The sequence below is a fragment of the Protomyctophum parallelum genome (assembly GCF_964188405.1).
Source record: "Protomyctophum parallelum genome assembly, chromosome: 21".
Lineage (NCBI taxonomy): Eukaryota > Metazoa > Chordata > Actinopteri > Myctophiformes > Myctophidae > Protomyctophum > Protomyctophum parallelum.
This window is the reverse complement of record NC_139713.1, coordinates 20,581,823-20,596,950: the sequence shown is the minus strand read 5'-3', so window position 1 is coordinate 20,596,950 and position 15,128 is coordinate 20,581,823. Positions and strand designations below refer to the sequence as shown.

At 41.4% G+C, this 15,128-nt stretch overlaps 1 protein-coding gene across 1 annotated transcript in view; it reads right to left on the bottom strand.

Annotated features, from left to right (window-relative positions):
• The window catches only part of arrdc1b (arrestin domain containing 1b), a 54,928-nt gene that overhangs the window by 26,696 nt on the left and 13,104 nt on the right, over positions 1–15,128 (bottom strand). Inside the window, exon 2 of the mRNA XM_083793099.1 lies at positions 172–282. Within this exon, the coding sequence (XP_083649225.1) occupies positions 172–282 (111 nt within the window). The remainder of the gene's footprint in view (positions 1–171; positions 283–15,128) is intronic.

The window sequence follows — 15,128 nt, the reverse complement described above, 5'->3', positions numbered from 1 at the left end:
AATCTACAAGCTCACAACAATCCAACGTGTTGTGAGCTTGTGGACCTGCAATTTTCACTGAAATATCATCTTCATTAATCGTAACCGAGGCAAATGTTTTAAATGATCGTGATTTGTGATATTGATTTGAAGACATATCGCCCAGCCTTGTAGAAACTTAAACGACCTCACCTTTGTCAGTTACAGACAGTGTGCTGTTGAAATACTGCTCTTCCAGTGTCCACGAGGTGTCGTTCATTTTGTTGGAAACCCCACATGAGCCCTGGCAGTTCACTTTGATGGCTGGGGAGAGAGGAAAGCAAAGAGGAGTCAAAACATTGTTTGTTCCTACAATAAATTCTAGCAGTGATAAAAAGTTAGCATCAGAATTATTGTCGTAGTTTAAACTGAGACTTTTGCAATCTCCATGTCGGGCCACAGTTTACTCTGTAATTATGCTATTAGCTCGTTTCTTTCTGTCTCGGTTAATGGCATCAAAGAACATTCACAGGAGTTGCTGTTGTCTAGAACTCCTGAATACAACGCGCCCTGTTGTGAGCTTGTGAGCTTGTGAGCGTAGATCAGTTAAGTAGATCAGATATTTGGTGTAAAGGGAAAAAAGGATTGGGCCAAGGACAAACCCCTAGGGGACCCGGGTCAATGAAGTTTATAGGGTTTAAGTAGTTATTGGAGCTTACCCATTACTAACAAACAGTACTGCTTAGAAACTGTACTGGTTGTAGGAGAACTCACAAGTTCTAGTAAATTTTATATACTTGGGAGATAAAAGTATGCTGAAGTATAACCTTGCGTCACCAGGCTTTCCACCTCGGAGGAAAGCTTGGTCTGTGTTCCAAAATCACTGTGTGAACCGTTCTGGAGCGGATGGAAATTTTACGTCATGTTGTAGTCACTGATTTGTAGTCATCATGCATGAAACCACAAGGCAGAATAAGGCTGGGTCTGATTAATCGTTAATATGACCCGAAATAATAGTTTTTATTTTTTAGAAAATCTGTTGGAAAGGCAATATTGTCATCCAAACAGGTAGGCTATAGGCCTACCAAAGTGTGCCTGGGATGTGTCTGTATAGCTGCATGACTGAGAGGAGTGTGAGTGACTGAGTGTGACTGGAGATTGATTCCAATCAAGATACAGGTTTGGAGGATTTAGCAGGTGTTGGGAATTTACCTAATAAGGCCTTGGTTGGGGTTGCTATGGTGATCAACAAGTGGTCCTCATCAAAAAGATGGAGATAGTAAACAAATGGACCCTTATTAACTCTCAAGAGTTAAAACTATTGTTACATCAGGGGTTCCCAAACCTTTTTGGCTTAGGTACCCCTTGGATCATAAACCCGAAATGGAATGCTGCCCAGGCCAGCTGAAGTATAGTAGCTAAAAAATAACAAATTGAATATTTCCAACATAGAGTTAACCATTCAGGCAATCCATAAAAAAGACAGATCATTTTTATTGTTGTAGCCAATTTATATAGTGCTTTTCTAGATACTCAAAGTCGCTTTACAAAACTAAACTAACAAAAGACAGCATTTTAAGAAAATGACTAGTTAGAAGGTTAAAAACTAAGCAAACAAAATCATTAAAATTGGGATTTGAATTTGATGGCGAATGCAAGTCTGAAGAGGTGGGTTTTGAGGGTGGTTTTAAACAAGGCAAGGGTGGGGGTAGATTTGATGTGAGCGGGGCAAGCTGGGATGTGAGCCTGTAACTCACATGCTAGCCGTCAGCTAATCAGATTCAAACCGTTCCACGGGATCTAATTTGATCCTATGATGATCTGACACATCCTGACACATCCTGACCACAAAGCAGATTACATGTTTACGGAGCGGTTGGGACTCCACGTGGCTCCGTCGACACAGTGTGATAAAACGGACCTCTACCACATCTGCGCACACTAATTAGCATGAAAATGACCCAATCGAGCGCACAAATCACCGTGGTATACTTAATCATAGTGCCACTTGAGCGGCGGTGGGTGTATGGAGCCTTATTCTCCTCTATAGTGGTAAATAATCTATCAAAGAAAGACTGTGGATTATGTGGCTGTCGGCAGATAGAAGAGGGAGTGTGCAGCCAGCACCCACATAATTGTTACAGAAATGAAAGTCTCCAGTAATCCGATTCTGAACCAGTGATCTTGTGGTTGACATGTTGGAACATGTTTTCATGTAGGAATGATGAATGATAATGCAGCAACAACAATGATGCAGAAAGTTATGGATCATGATTCATACCAGTGACCTTTGTGTGGACAAATTTGATACAGTACACGCTCCTACTCTTCAGGCCTAAGGCCGATTCTAAAAACGCCTCTAAATCCTGACCTAAGGTTTCTGAAAAACTTTAAATATTGATATAGCAGAATCAAAAAAATTACATTTTTGAATACTGTACATACTGTACAGAACCCAAATATGGGTTCCCGGCCTGAGGGGGTAAGATACAAATATGGGTTCCCGCCCAGAATGGGTTAATCCCACGTACAATAACGCGATGAGACTCTTCTTAATAATCCATACCAGCTGATATGCTCAACACTTTATGTCTATAACTTCATGTAGCCTGCATACAATTTTTTGTCCCCTTTCATTTCACCCACTGTTTTACACCTGTAAACCTGTGGTGTGACAATAAAGATGATTCTGAAGTTAGATAATCTTATGGCTAACCTATGGTATTGATAATCTTAGTTGCAGACTCAGGACAGTAGCCTACTGTATCTCACACACACACACACACACACACACACACACACACACACACACACACACACACACACACACACACACACACACACACACACACACACACACACACACACACACACACACACCTCCGTTGATCTCCCTGTCATGACGTGAAAGCCTTTTTTCATGGTGGCAAAGAAATGCCGAACAGGACACAGGGTTGCGTTTCTCTCCATTCTACTTGAAAACTGATTCCCACGCTATCATATTTCCTCATGGCCTGAAATCGTCACAGAAGGCATGAGGACCAGATACTTAGATAGAATGAGGAAGTTATTGTTTAGCGCACTACAGTATTCACACATTTAGATTTGTTTTTTTTACAAAGATTGTTAAAGACAGATACCTAGATAGTTTGTGAATTGGTAAACAATAACATATGGCACAAATAAATAAAAACTGCAGCAAAAAAGGGATGTATATTATACTGACTGTGAACTGTGTGTGGTCACACACACACACACACACACACACACACACACACACACACACACACACACACACACACACACACACACACACACACACACACACACACACACACACACACACACACACACACACACATACGACAGATGGCAGCACTCTCCGCTGGCAGTGGCAGAGCTGGATATTGGCACAGTTTGGAGGGGGTGTGGTGTGTCAGGGTTGGGGGGAGGACATCTTCTGCCGCTTAAAAACAATAACCAAAATGTGTGTCGCACTAAAGGCAGTGCTGCCCTTCAACCTAGTCACTGTTGATGTGGGCATTAAATAAAACCCATGCAATCTGCTTTTGCAGCCATCTGCCCTATTCACAGAGGGGTGCTATGCCATTGTGAGACCCCCCTAGCCAACCCCCCCCCACCCCGCGCGCACACACACACACACACACACACACACACACACACACACACACACACACTAGACATCGCAGAGCAATTTATATGGGTCGCTCGCACGTAATAACATCCGTTATTTAAAAAGATAAGAGCAAAGATTACAACTTTATCAATTTAAATACACAAAAAAACAAATAAATACACTTTAAAGAAGCAATGAAAATAGCAGATCTAATAGTGGCACGTTGTGAGCTTGTAGATCTGCTATTTTCACTAATTTAAGCACCGGGCAAACATCTAATCTCTCTTTTGGGTCTTGAGCTAACAGATTTGGGAACCACTGTCCTGGAGTATTTTGCGAGTTAAATGAACACTCAGGATTTTACTGTGTACGACTGTGTAAAGGGCTCAGCCTTGAAAAAGGTCAGAGCAGGGATAATCTGTTCATATCCCCCACCACAAGCAGCAGGGAACCTGGATACTGCAACAGAGTGGAATATAGTCTAATGCCTAATCTAATGCCTGCCATAATGCCATATCACCTCTGTCGGCGGGAAACCTTGTTTATGTCCAAAACCAATACTTTTCAGGAAATACATAAAAGAGAACCAGTGTTCCAATGGATAAAATGTACTGTAGTCTCGCATGGCCAGACTGTTGCCTCTTGCAATTTTCAAATGCTTCGAATTCCGTCATACAGTCTGGAGCATGGAAGCTCTGATCATGAGTAAAATATAAAGAAGTGAACCCCCGCACAGTTGGTAGTGCTGTCGCCTCACAGCTATAAGGTCCTGGGTTCGATTCCCGCTCTGGACGCTGTGGGTCCGCGTCATCAGTGCCCTTACCCGAAGGCCGGGTTGGCGAAAGGGCCTTTCTGTGTGGAGTTTGCATGTTCTCCCCGTGTCCCCTAGGGTAGGTACCCTCACAAAAAACATGCAGTAATCCTGGTCACTAAACTGCCTCCCCCTGGCCAGCCGGGGCGCCTGATGGAGGGGAAAGGAACTGGTTGGAATAACGTGTTCCTTCCACGCGCTACGTCCAACCAGGGAAACTCTCCCCTGTCAGGTGTAAAGGAGCAACTTGGACACTCAGGCATGAAGGAAGCATGAGTTCAAGTCCGTTGCTCTCCCCTTGTCCCCCATATATGGGGACTAGGTTGGTGGAGGGTGTGTAGAGCCCAGGATCACATTAGATGATTGACACAGGGGTGAAAAATGGGTTACAAAATCGTGGGATAAAAAATATATAAAAGAAAAAGAAAAAATAAGTGAACCCTCCTTTCCGTCTCGTCTTTACAGGCGCACACATTTATCCTAATATTAATAGAAATCATCCAAGCATATAGATGCTTCTTAGCAGAAATGGAAATAAAATAAATAAAATGTAAAGATATCTGGGAAGACCAAATATTAACCAGGCCAGCAGTAGGGTAGGTTTGTCTTTTGTCTGTTCAACTGTCAACATTACAAAACGGGAGCTCAAAATATACTGAGTGGAGATCAACACTGGATTTGGACACACACCCCCAGCCCAGAACTTAAAGGAATAGAGACTATACTTACACAAATATCCAACAACAGTAACTATGTGTGATTAATAGCCTACACAACACCCCTTTACCCCAGTTAGACCCCAAAAATCAATAGTCAAAAAACAATTGTGTGTAGCAAATACACAATAAAGATATTTTAAATTATATTTTATATACATTTAAATACCTGAAATACAAGCTCACAACATGTCATGTAGCGATGTGTTGTGAGCTTTGCGAAACACTGTCATACGATACGACAACGTACAAAATAGGGCATTGATTTATAAAAAGAAATAAAGAGATGAAATATGGAGATACAAGATTTGTGCCCGACAGTGACGATAATAGAAGGGGCATGTATGGGCCAGATGGACCAGCAGTTCTAGTAATGAGTGTGCTATCTAGAGGCACAGCGGTGACTATAAGGATGATGTGTTGCCACATTCTGTTACACACAGCCAAGGGCACTCTTAGATTATATTCATCTTTAATTATATGGCATATTTAAGAACAGGCTTTGACCCAACATACTTCCCAATTGAGGATAGCCTAGTCTCCAGTAGCCAGAGAACTGTCTATTCTACAATCTTCGAATGACCGTAAGGAAGCATTTGAAAATTGTGGGAGGCAACAGTCTGGCCACACGAGACTATAAGGATAGCCAAACAAAATATAATAAATCATAATGCACACAAAAGGAAGGCTAAAATAAAAAACACGTCAATCACAATAACATTCTGAAATGATAAGGTTACGAGAAACCAAATAAAACAATAGATTAAAGGACAACTTTAGTTTTTTTCGAGGGGGCATTCGAGCATGTGGCTAAATATGTATTCTTTTACAAAATTGTATGGTGATTTATTTTTTATTATTTACTATAGTCCTAATAAACCCCAGGAAATTACTTCTGGCGACAGAAGATCACATGATCTACTGAATGTGAAGGTAGCCTACTGAGGCTCAATATGTTCAGTTTGTCACATTCAATATCGTGTGATCTTTTGTGGCCAGATGTAATTTCTTGGGGTCTAGTAGGACTATAGTAACTAATACAAAATGAAATCGCCATACAATTCTGTAAAATAATACATATTTAGCCCCATGCTCGAATGCCCCTGCCCCCTGTCAAAAACTGCTAATATCCCTAAAACGAAAGAAAGCAGCAAATTAAAGAAAATTAACACTCACCTTTTAGTTTCTCTAATAACAACCTAAAACATGAACCTTGGTTGAAAAAAACTAAAGTTGTCCTTTAAAATGCTGAGGTTATTAAAAATGAGTGGACTTGGCAAAGAAAGAATATGGGACAACCTCAGAGGTAAATGCAAGAGAAAAAGGTGACAGGCTTTAAATTTGAATTTAGAATTGTCAGCGGTTGAACAAGACTGTACCACATAAATCTTGGCTTCGCTATTGTGAGGTGAACATCCATTTTGGTGTCAAACTCGCATTTTGGGGGCCAAATGCGGCCCCCAAAGAGGCCTAATGTGGCCCTCAACATAGTTTTCAGAAAAGTAAAACATACTACCAGAGTACCAGTACAGTGGTACCTTTCTCTGCTACAGTTGAAAGAGAGTTTCATTGTCCTTACCGAGCAAGGGGCTGGCTGATTTTCCAAATAAAAAGGAGTATGCTATGTTTTTTCCTTTTTTTACTTGTTTAATTATTTATTTGTCTCACAAATCAATAATTAAAACTATTAGAACCAAGCCATTCTACTTAATATTAAACAAAAGTTACAAATGTATATACTGGTACTGCATATATGCGTGCCTGCTACTAGTCACAACAACTGCCCTCATCAAGTCACCTTTCCAATGTGGCTCTCATTCCGAAAGGAGTCTACACTGTAGATGGAATAAAGGAAGCTAAGGGCCCAAGTATAGACCCCCAGGGGACCACGGTCAGCTAAGTAAGTATGTAGGATGTATTGTAAGTGGTTAATGTGGGACATGAGACTATTCCAGAGCTATTGTGGAGCTAATCCATATATGAACAAAACGTAAAATCAATCAGTTCTGTTCTGTATTTCACTGGTAACCAGTGCACTTGGACCTTTTCTAGCAGCTGCATAAGAAAGAAAGAAAGAAAGAAAGAAAGAAAGAAAGAAAGAAAGAAAGAAAGAAAGAAAGAAAGAAAGAGTGCAACTATACTTTTGTTTGCGACCACAGGTCGCATTTACTATGGAATCTTGCATTTCCCGTCAGTGTGTTGGTTGCTCACACCAGGCAAAATGACATCACGGGCGCGAAATAGCGCACTGAGCACACTGTGCAATGCAAACGAATAGGCGAGTGCGCTCCCGGTGTGCATTTCCGAACGCACCCCACGTGACATCAGCCCCATATATGGTGTCCAGGTCATTGGGACATCACAGGACATCATCAGGGATGGATACGTCATGGTAAAAGCGACCTGCTGTCGCAGTTAAGCCCATATATGGAGATCCCTGATGTCATCAATATTGGCCAGCATGTATAATGTATAATATCAAATCAATAGTCCTTACTCCTAGCTATGAGTAATAATGACATCTTGTCGAGTACAAAAGACATGCCGGCTCCGATGACGAGCAAAATCACACACTGATCCACATATGTGGATCACACCTTTGACATGCCAGCTGGCAATAGTAGCATCGGAGCCGCAGGGCGTCTCTCAACAGAGAACTTACAATGAAAACGTTTAACTTTACCTCAGGGAAAGAGTGAGTCATAAAGGCTAATTGTACTGTGCCGAGAGGCTGGAGGAGAGACATTGAGAGAGACTATATATTGTGATCATCTGACTCAGTTGTGTGTTGGCTGGATCTCCCCGGCAGTAAAGAGACGGTCCAGGTGCACTGCTTGGCTCAGTGACTGTCTCTCTGTCTGTGGAACATGAGGGTAGGCGTGGATGCTGTCTGCTCTGCTTATCACAGCAACAGGACTGTTACAAGCAGTATCAGACTGTGTGGGCAGATAGCGCCAGCCAGGAGGAGAGATAATATGATCGATAGCCTTCTGACGGCAAGCAAGAGTGCTTTACGATGACTGCTCTGTATTGTATTGCTTCAAAGGCTTTGCGTAGGCCGTGATTTCCTTATGTGATGTGGAAATGGTGTGTGCGTGCGAGAAAGAGAGACTGTGAGAGAGAGAGAGAGAGAGAGAGAGTGAGAGAGAGAGAGAAAGGGAGATTGTCTGTGCAGTGTGTAGTGCATATTACAGTAATATTATAATACTTAGATCACACACACACACACACACACACACACACACACACACACACACACACACGGCACCACCCTCCTCGTGAGAAGCAGTTAGGGCCAGGGATCAGGAGATAGCTCACGTTGTAACTCTTGTTACAAATAAAGTTATTATTATTACCCCAAATCAATGAGGACTTGCGGATCAAAATGGAAACCCTACAGTTCCTGAACTAGACAGACATGTGACAACCATGGAGGGATAATTGTAGGCCTACTGTACCTTCAGTTTTTGGTAGTTTTAATTCCCCAAGGCATCTATCTGGGGATAGGATAGATTAGGAATAATTCTCTTATATAGTTACACCTTTTTTTGAACAACTCATTTATTTCTGTGATCCTCAACCACCCCTCTCCCTGCACTGGAATTTGGGCCCTTGAGGGCAACCATTCTGGATAGAATACGTGCCTGTTAAGCAATACCGCTGTTTGTTATCAGTCACCGTAACAAAAGGTACTTTTACTTCAAACTGGTAAATGGAGGTTCTTTGCTCATGATAATGACCACACTGGCCATCGTGTCAACACGAAAGATCAAGAGCAGAGAAATCGTTGTTGCAACAAAGGCTTTCCACTTCGTGGCCATGCAACACACAGCCCGTCTCCATCAGTCAGAACTTGACCTCAGTGATATCACTATATGGTATCACTAAGTCAGCATTTGTGTGGCGGCCATGGTGAGCAGCAGTGGTGGAGGAGGAACTATTCAGATTTTTTTTACATACTGTAAGTAAAAGTAGCAATACCACAATGTAGAAATACTCTTGTTACAAGAAAATGTGCAGCATTCACAATTTTACTTGAGTAAAAGTACAAAAGTATTGGGCATTAGTTTGTATATATATACATCAAAGATGCAATTATAATCCATCTATAATGGATAAAGCCTTGGCCTGGAAGAGAGGTCATCAGGTGGTCCCCAACATTCTGAGAGTGCTTCGCCCCAGTTGGCAGGTCAGCAGTGATAATTGGCCAAATCACTGGCCCTCTCATCCAGGCTGCCAGCTATTGTCTTTTCTCTTATGCCAGAGCCAACAGGAGTCATGCAGCCTAGGGTCCTCTTACGTCTCACCAAACTATACGTTTGTGCGGTGTGCATGCATTCGTCCTTGTCCACACTTGGCCTTACTCTGCTGTTTTCGAGTCAAAGTTGGTTCAAACGCCTCAAACGCCTTCTCTGAAGGCTCAAACGCCTTCTCTGCATCTGTGTCACTTTCGTTGTTGTTGCCGTTGAAACTGTCCTAGCGAGTCTCTCTCCTCCCCTCCTCTCGGGAGACTCTGGGGGTATTGGTCATTTGTACGATCTGTAGCTTGCGTGGTGCCTTCTTGCGAGTGCTGCAACAGGGGTTGTTGGCCCCAGCTACCCCATTGAAATATATCAAGAGTAAAAGTACTCAACAAAACCTTTAGAAAATAGCCAATCATCAAACCTAACCTAAAGTATAGATATATAGAGCTTAAGCATTATTGTATGTTTTGTGTTCCAAATCTAAATCTATAAAGTAACTACCGGTAGAAAAGTAAAAATAATTTGCCTCTGAGATGTGCCGTAGTGAAGTACAACTATAAAGTATTGAAAACTGGATATACTCAAGTAAAGTCAAAATACAGTACTTGTTGAGTAAATGTATTTATTTCCCACCACTGAGGTGCAGTCAGGGACACTGCGCCTGAAAGAAATGGTGTCGTATTTGAGGAATGGTTCTGCTGATGATCTCAGGCACAACGGAGCTACAGTTTGTTTAAATTCGGAACAATGCACACTGAGGTAGCCTGTAGCCATTTATCCTTCAGCCAAAACACGGAGCAGGGAAAGTACCCCAGACAAGGCGAGAACTGTGTCTATAAGATGACTGAGATATCTTCACAAAATGGGTCAAGAGGATTTAATGAGGAGATTAGGAAGGGCCTGGTGAATCTCTTGAGAATCTATGAACTGTGAAAAATGTGTGTTCCATAGATGCCAGGCATGAATACCAGAATAATAAAGCCAAATATATGCTTTGTAGGTAAAAGTGTTGCGTGCGCGTGACACATCACTCCCCAAAAAAGTTAAAGAAAATAATAATAATAATAAGTTGCAAGAAAATAACCCAAACTGGCATGTTCCGCATGTGGTTAGGGTTAGGGATAGGGTTAGTCAGTCGGACCAACATGACGTCGGAATAATGGGTTGTAACAATGACATGGCACTGTTCACTCAGCACCTTTTTAAGTGGTGCAACCACATCAAGGATCAGCAATGACTGTACCCATGTACAGTACTGTATGTCTGTCTGTTCAGGGTACCACTCATAGATTTTTTGTTTTACATTCTAAATTAGACTAGAATTTTTAAGTTTCCAGTTTTGGGAGTTTTGAATTCTAGATTGTTCAACATGAGATTTTTATTTATTATTAATTATCATACAAATTCCGATAATCACAATTCATAAATAATCCAATGATCAGTTAATAGCACTCTTTTTGAATCTTGAGTGAGAGAGACAGTGAGCGAGTGAAAAGAGAGTCAGGTACACATGGTCTCTTCCTCATGAATAGACAATGTGACACTTAACCTGATAATGAAAGTATGTTTGCTACAGTTCGCCGTGATGAGTTGTAAGTAACATGGTCAAGTTTAAGTGTATGATTTTTACAGATAAATGAGCGCCATGAAGCATGAATAAAAACAGAGTAATTATTTGTAGCCAAATTAAAATAGAAACTCCAATGAGTGCACCCTTGTCCCAATCTTTATAAATACCTGTTTTTACCCCTTGTGTGTCATACCCTGAAGAAGGCAACCTGTTTGCCGAAACGTTGGAATAACAAAGTTTATAGCATCGTATATAGCAACTACGAGCTGTGCGGCCTCTTTCCTTTCTTAGTCAAAGTTTTATCTCCTGCAGTCAGCACCTCCCCACTACTGGTGTGCCTTTTTGTTTGTTTGATTTAGGAAAACTAACATAGAAACTAGGGAGGTCCCGATCACTTTTTTTTTTGCTCTCGATCTGCCGATACTGAATTCTTTCGATCCGATATTTATATTTTTATAGAATTCAGGTGATCGGATCGGGACAACCCTAATAGAAACCGATTGTAAAACCAAAATGCAAGAAGTGCTCCTCGTTTCACTGTGTGCTGCCTGGATTTAGGCAAATCAATACAGATCATACCAAACATAACCTAGGTTGTGTTGGGAATCCGTAACCATAACCACAGTGGGGTCAGCTCAGACCCAGTATGTTCCATCATTATCAGAGCCGGGCCTTCGTGGCATAACTATAATGATAGCAGGGCAGCCTTTTTGCATACCATGACACTGAAGGAATGCCGACCTACGGACCCTGAAGACTCAATACCTTTACATACCACGCTGATGCTGAAGGAATGTGGCCCAGTGGACCGTATTGACTCACTATGAGGCCCAAGTGAATGGCCACACTGATGGTGGCCATCAAGCAGTGATGGCCACTTTGTCAACTCAGCACAGTCTGAGTTACATGATACCGATACGGTGGGGATCGGTTAATCTATTTGGAAATGGCACATGGTTACTGTACAGTATTTGACACATGGAGTTGACATGGTCCACATTCCACTGTCCTCTGTGTTAGAGTGTGGATTCATGCCCAAGAAATGATGCCTAAAACATGAGGCTGATGAGGGAACATAGGGTTGAAGGAATATAGGATTAGGGAACGTAGGGTTGACAGAACATAGGTCTGAGGGAACACAGGGCTGAGGGAACAAACTGGGTTGAGGGAACACAGGGTTGATGAGGGAACATATATGGGCTGAGGGAATAGGATGGTTAAGGCAATGTGGGTTGACAGCACATAGGTTTGAGTTTATTACCTCAGCCCTATGGTAAGTAGCCTTGCCGAGCCATGAGGCCCATAGGGCAGGAGCCTATCTCCTGTTTCTGTAGCGTGAGGCAACTTGATGTACAGTTACACCCCCTGGACATGACGCTAGTATGTCGCAGGGATTTACCCCCAATCCAACCCTTGATGCTGAGTATCAAGCAGGGAGACACTGGGTCCCATTTTTACTTTTTTTAGTCTTTGGTATGACCCTATGGGCTGAGGTAATAAACGGGGTTGATGGAACTGTAACGTGATACTGTACGTTGCCCCGTTACGTACAGTATAGTGCTGTTTTTAATTTGGTTTTATTTTGTGTTTAACACTTCACTGTGTGAAGAGGACTTTTTTCTCTGCCTTGTTGAACGCAACTGAATAGAGCGACCTGACGTCACTCGCTCATCCCCTGGTTCATGGAAATGTTTCTCTATGGAGAATAACACATTGGGGTCCTCTTAAAATCGTCTCATATAAGCGTTGTGGTCCAAAAATAAACAAACTGTCTCGGTGATATTGTCGGGGAGGTGTCACTGTATCGTTTACGACCGTCAGTCAGACATATTTCATACAGTCTGTTTCTAGCGAAAATTTAACTAATTCAGCAGCAGTAACAATAGCGTTTTCTCTCAGTCAGTTGATTCTTCATCTCCATATGAGTGAAACGGCCGGGACAATTTGTTTCTTTTTTAAATACAGTTCTTATACGAGGCGCTCAAAAGTACAAAATGCAAATAAAAAGTACATGAACATGCGCCCTCTACCGATATTGACGTCAGAGCTCTATAGTTACAGAACAGAATGTAAGCCATGGTATACCACCCCATTCCATAATATACACCAAACATCTGAGACGTGTTTGCCCAGTTTCTCACACTGTAATAACTCGAGTTAACAAATGGACAACATTAACACAGAGAACGTTACTGTACACACTGCACAGGTCATGATGTTTCTTTCTCTACATCCAGACAACCATGTAATCCGATGATGCATTCTATTCACTGGCCTCATTAAATGTTTAAGTGCTGCACACAATTAGTGCCTCTAGCTACTTTCCCCATATCTCCCTTGGCCTTTACACTGCCTCTGGACAGGACTCGACAAGATGACCGTATGATCTATTGCAAACTGCTGTAAGGGAATCCTTACAATTCTTACGGCTTCGCGCCACGTTGCGCGCTTGTAAATCGGCTATTTTCATTACCACTTAATTATTCATTCATGGAATTTCTTAGAATTGTTTGTTTGTTTGTTTGTTTCTTTGAAAATGTATACACATATTTAAATTCTCTTTGTTAAAAAAAATGTTTTGAAATATACATATTTTTGTAGTTAAAGAAAATGTTTTTTTACTCGAGTCGTGACCCGTATCCATGACCCACAAATGGGGCCTGACCTACTGAAACAGTGTCTTATTGAACTGATAGACACCCTTTGATCCTTATTCTTGGGACTCATATACTGTACATATTAGGCCTACTATTAATAATACAAGTTTACTCAAATCTGTAGACTTAGTAAACTGGACCCGAGTTGTCTTTTCTTTCTATTCCGTCTACAGTGAGTACATCAAATCTCTTTGCCAGAAATTAGCAGACCTACAAGCTCACACAACACAATGCAGATGTTACATCACGCAGCTGCCTGCAGAGTTTGAATGTGAACACTTGATTTCTCATCTGTGGTCACTCACCACAGATGAGAACATTAATCTCTACAGTATATATTAGATCCAGCGCCAAACAGGCAACCCCACATGCCCTCTGTGGTCACTGGTCACTCTTGTTCAGCTGATCTAGATGACAATGAATGAGATCGTACACACACACACACACACACACACACACACACACACACACACACACACACACACACACACACACACACACACACACACACACACACACACACACACACACACACACACACACACACACACATTTTCTGCGGTGTCATAAATCTCATCTATTATTAGTAGTCTTCATTTATGTTACAGTTCACTCAGCCTGAGTAGCCCACGTTTCTGATGCGCCAGCGAAACCAAGCCACTCTCCATCCATATTCATAATATTAGGAAAATTAATCAATACTAAATGTACTCTGTCTTGTAAATAGTCTGTTGCACTGAACATTAGTGATGCACCGAATATTCGGCCGCAGAAAATATTCGGCAGAAAATGGCTAAAAATGCTTTTTCGGCTTATTCGGTTTCGGCCCGAATAGGCAGAAAATATATCACCGAATAGTGTATGCAATTAATGCATTAAAAATAGCTTAATACATGTTTTATGGACCCATAATAGTGATTATTATTTAAGTTAGGTTTTGCCATAACCATTTATTTTGCCATACATCAGGTAGCTTTAAGGTACGGCCATGACAGCAATGGTAGGAAAAAAGATATATAATATTAATCATATTCGGAAATTCGGTATTCGTTTTTCGGCCAACTGTTTCCTATATTCGGTATTCGGTTTCGGCCAAGAAATTCACTTTCGGTGCATCCCTACTGAACATCATTTGAATTTCTCTCTTCTTTTTATTATTATCAGCATAGTTTTTCTTTTATATTATCAGCATTATTGTAATTTTAATTATGTTTACTGAATGTATACAGTATAACAGTGCTACAACCCGCTGCACATGGGCCACATGCGGCCCCTGCTTAATGTACCTGCGGCCTGCAAACATAATTAGTTATTTTCTTTGTTTTGAACAGGATTGTAGGTATATAGTATTGTTTGTTCCGAGAGAATATGGCCTGCTGTCAGTTGATTATTAACCACTTACTTATGAATTCACCTGTGATAATCTGTTAATTTATATGTTCTCTTCACATTTTGTGAATGAATACTCATTTTGTAACTTCATCATTAATCACAATGTTTTTGTTCATTGAGGTTTGGCCTGGAAATGTGGCTTT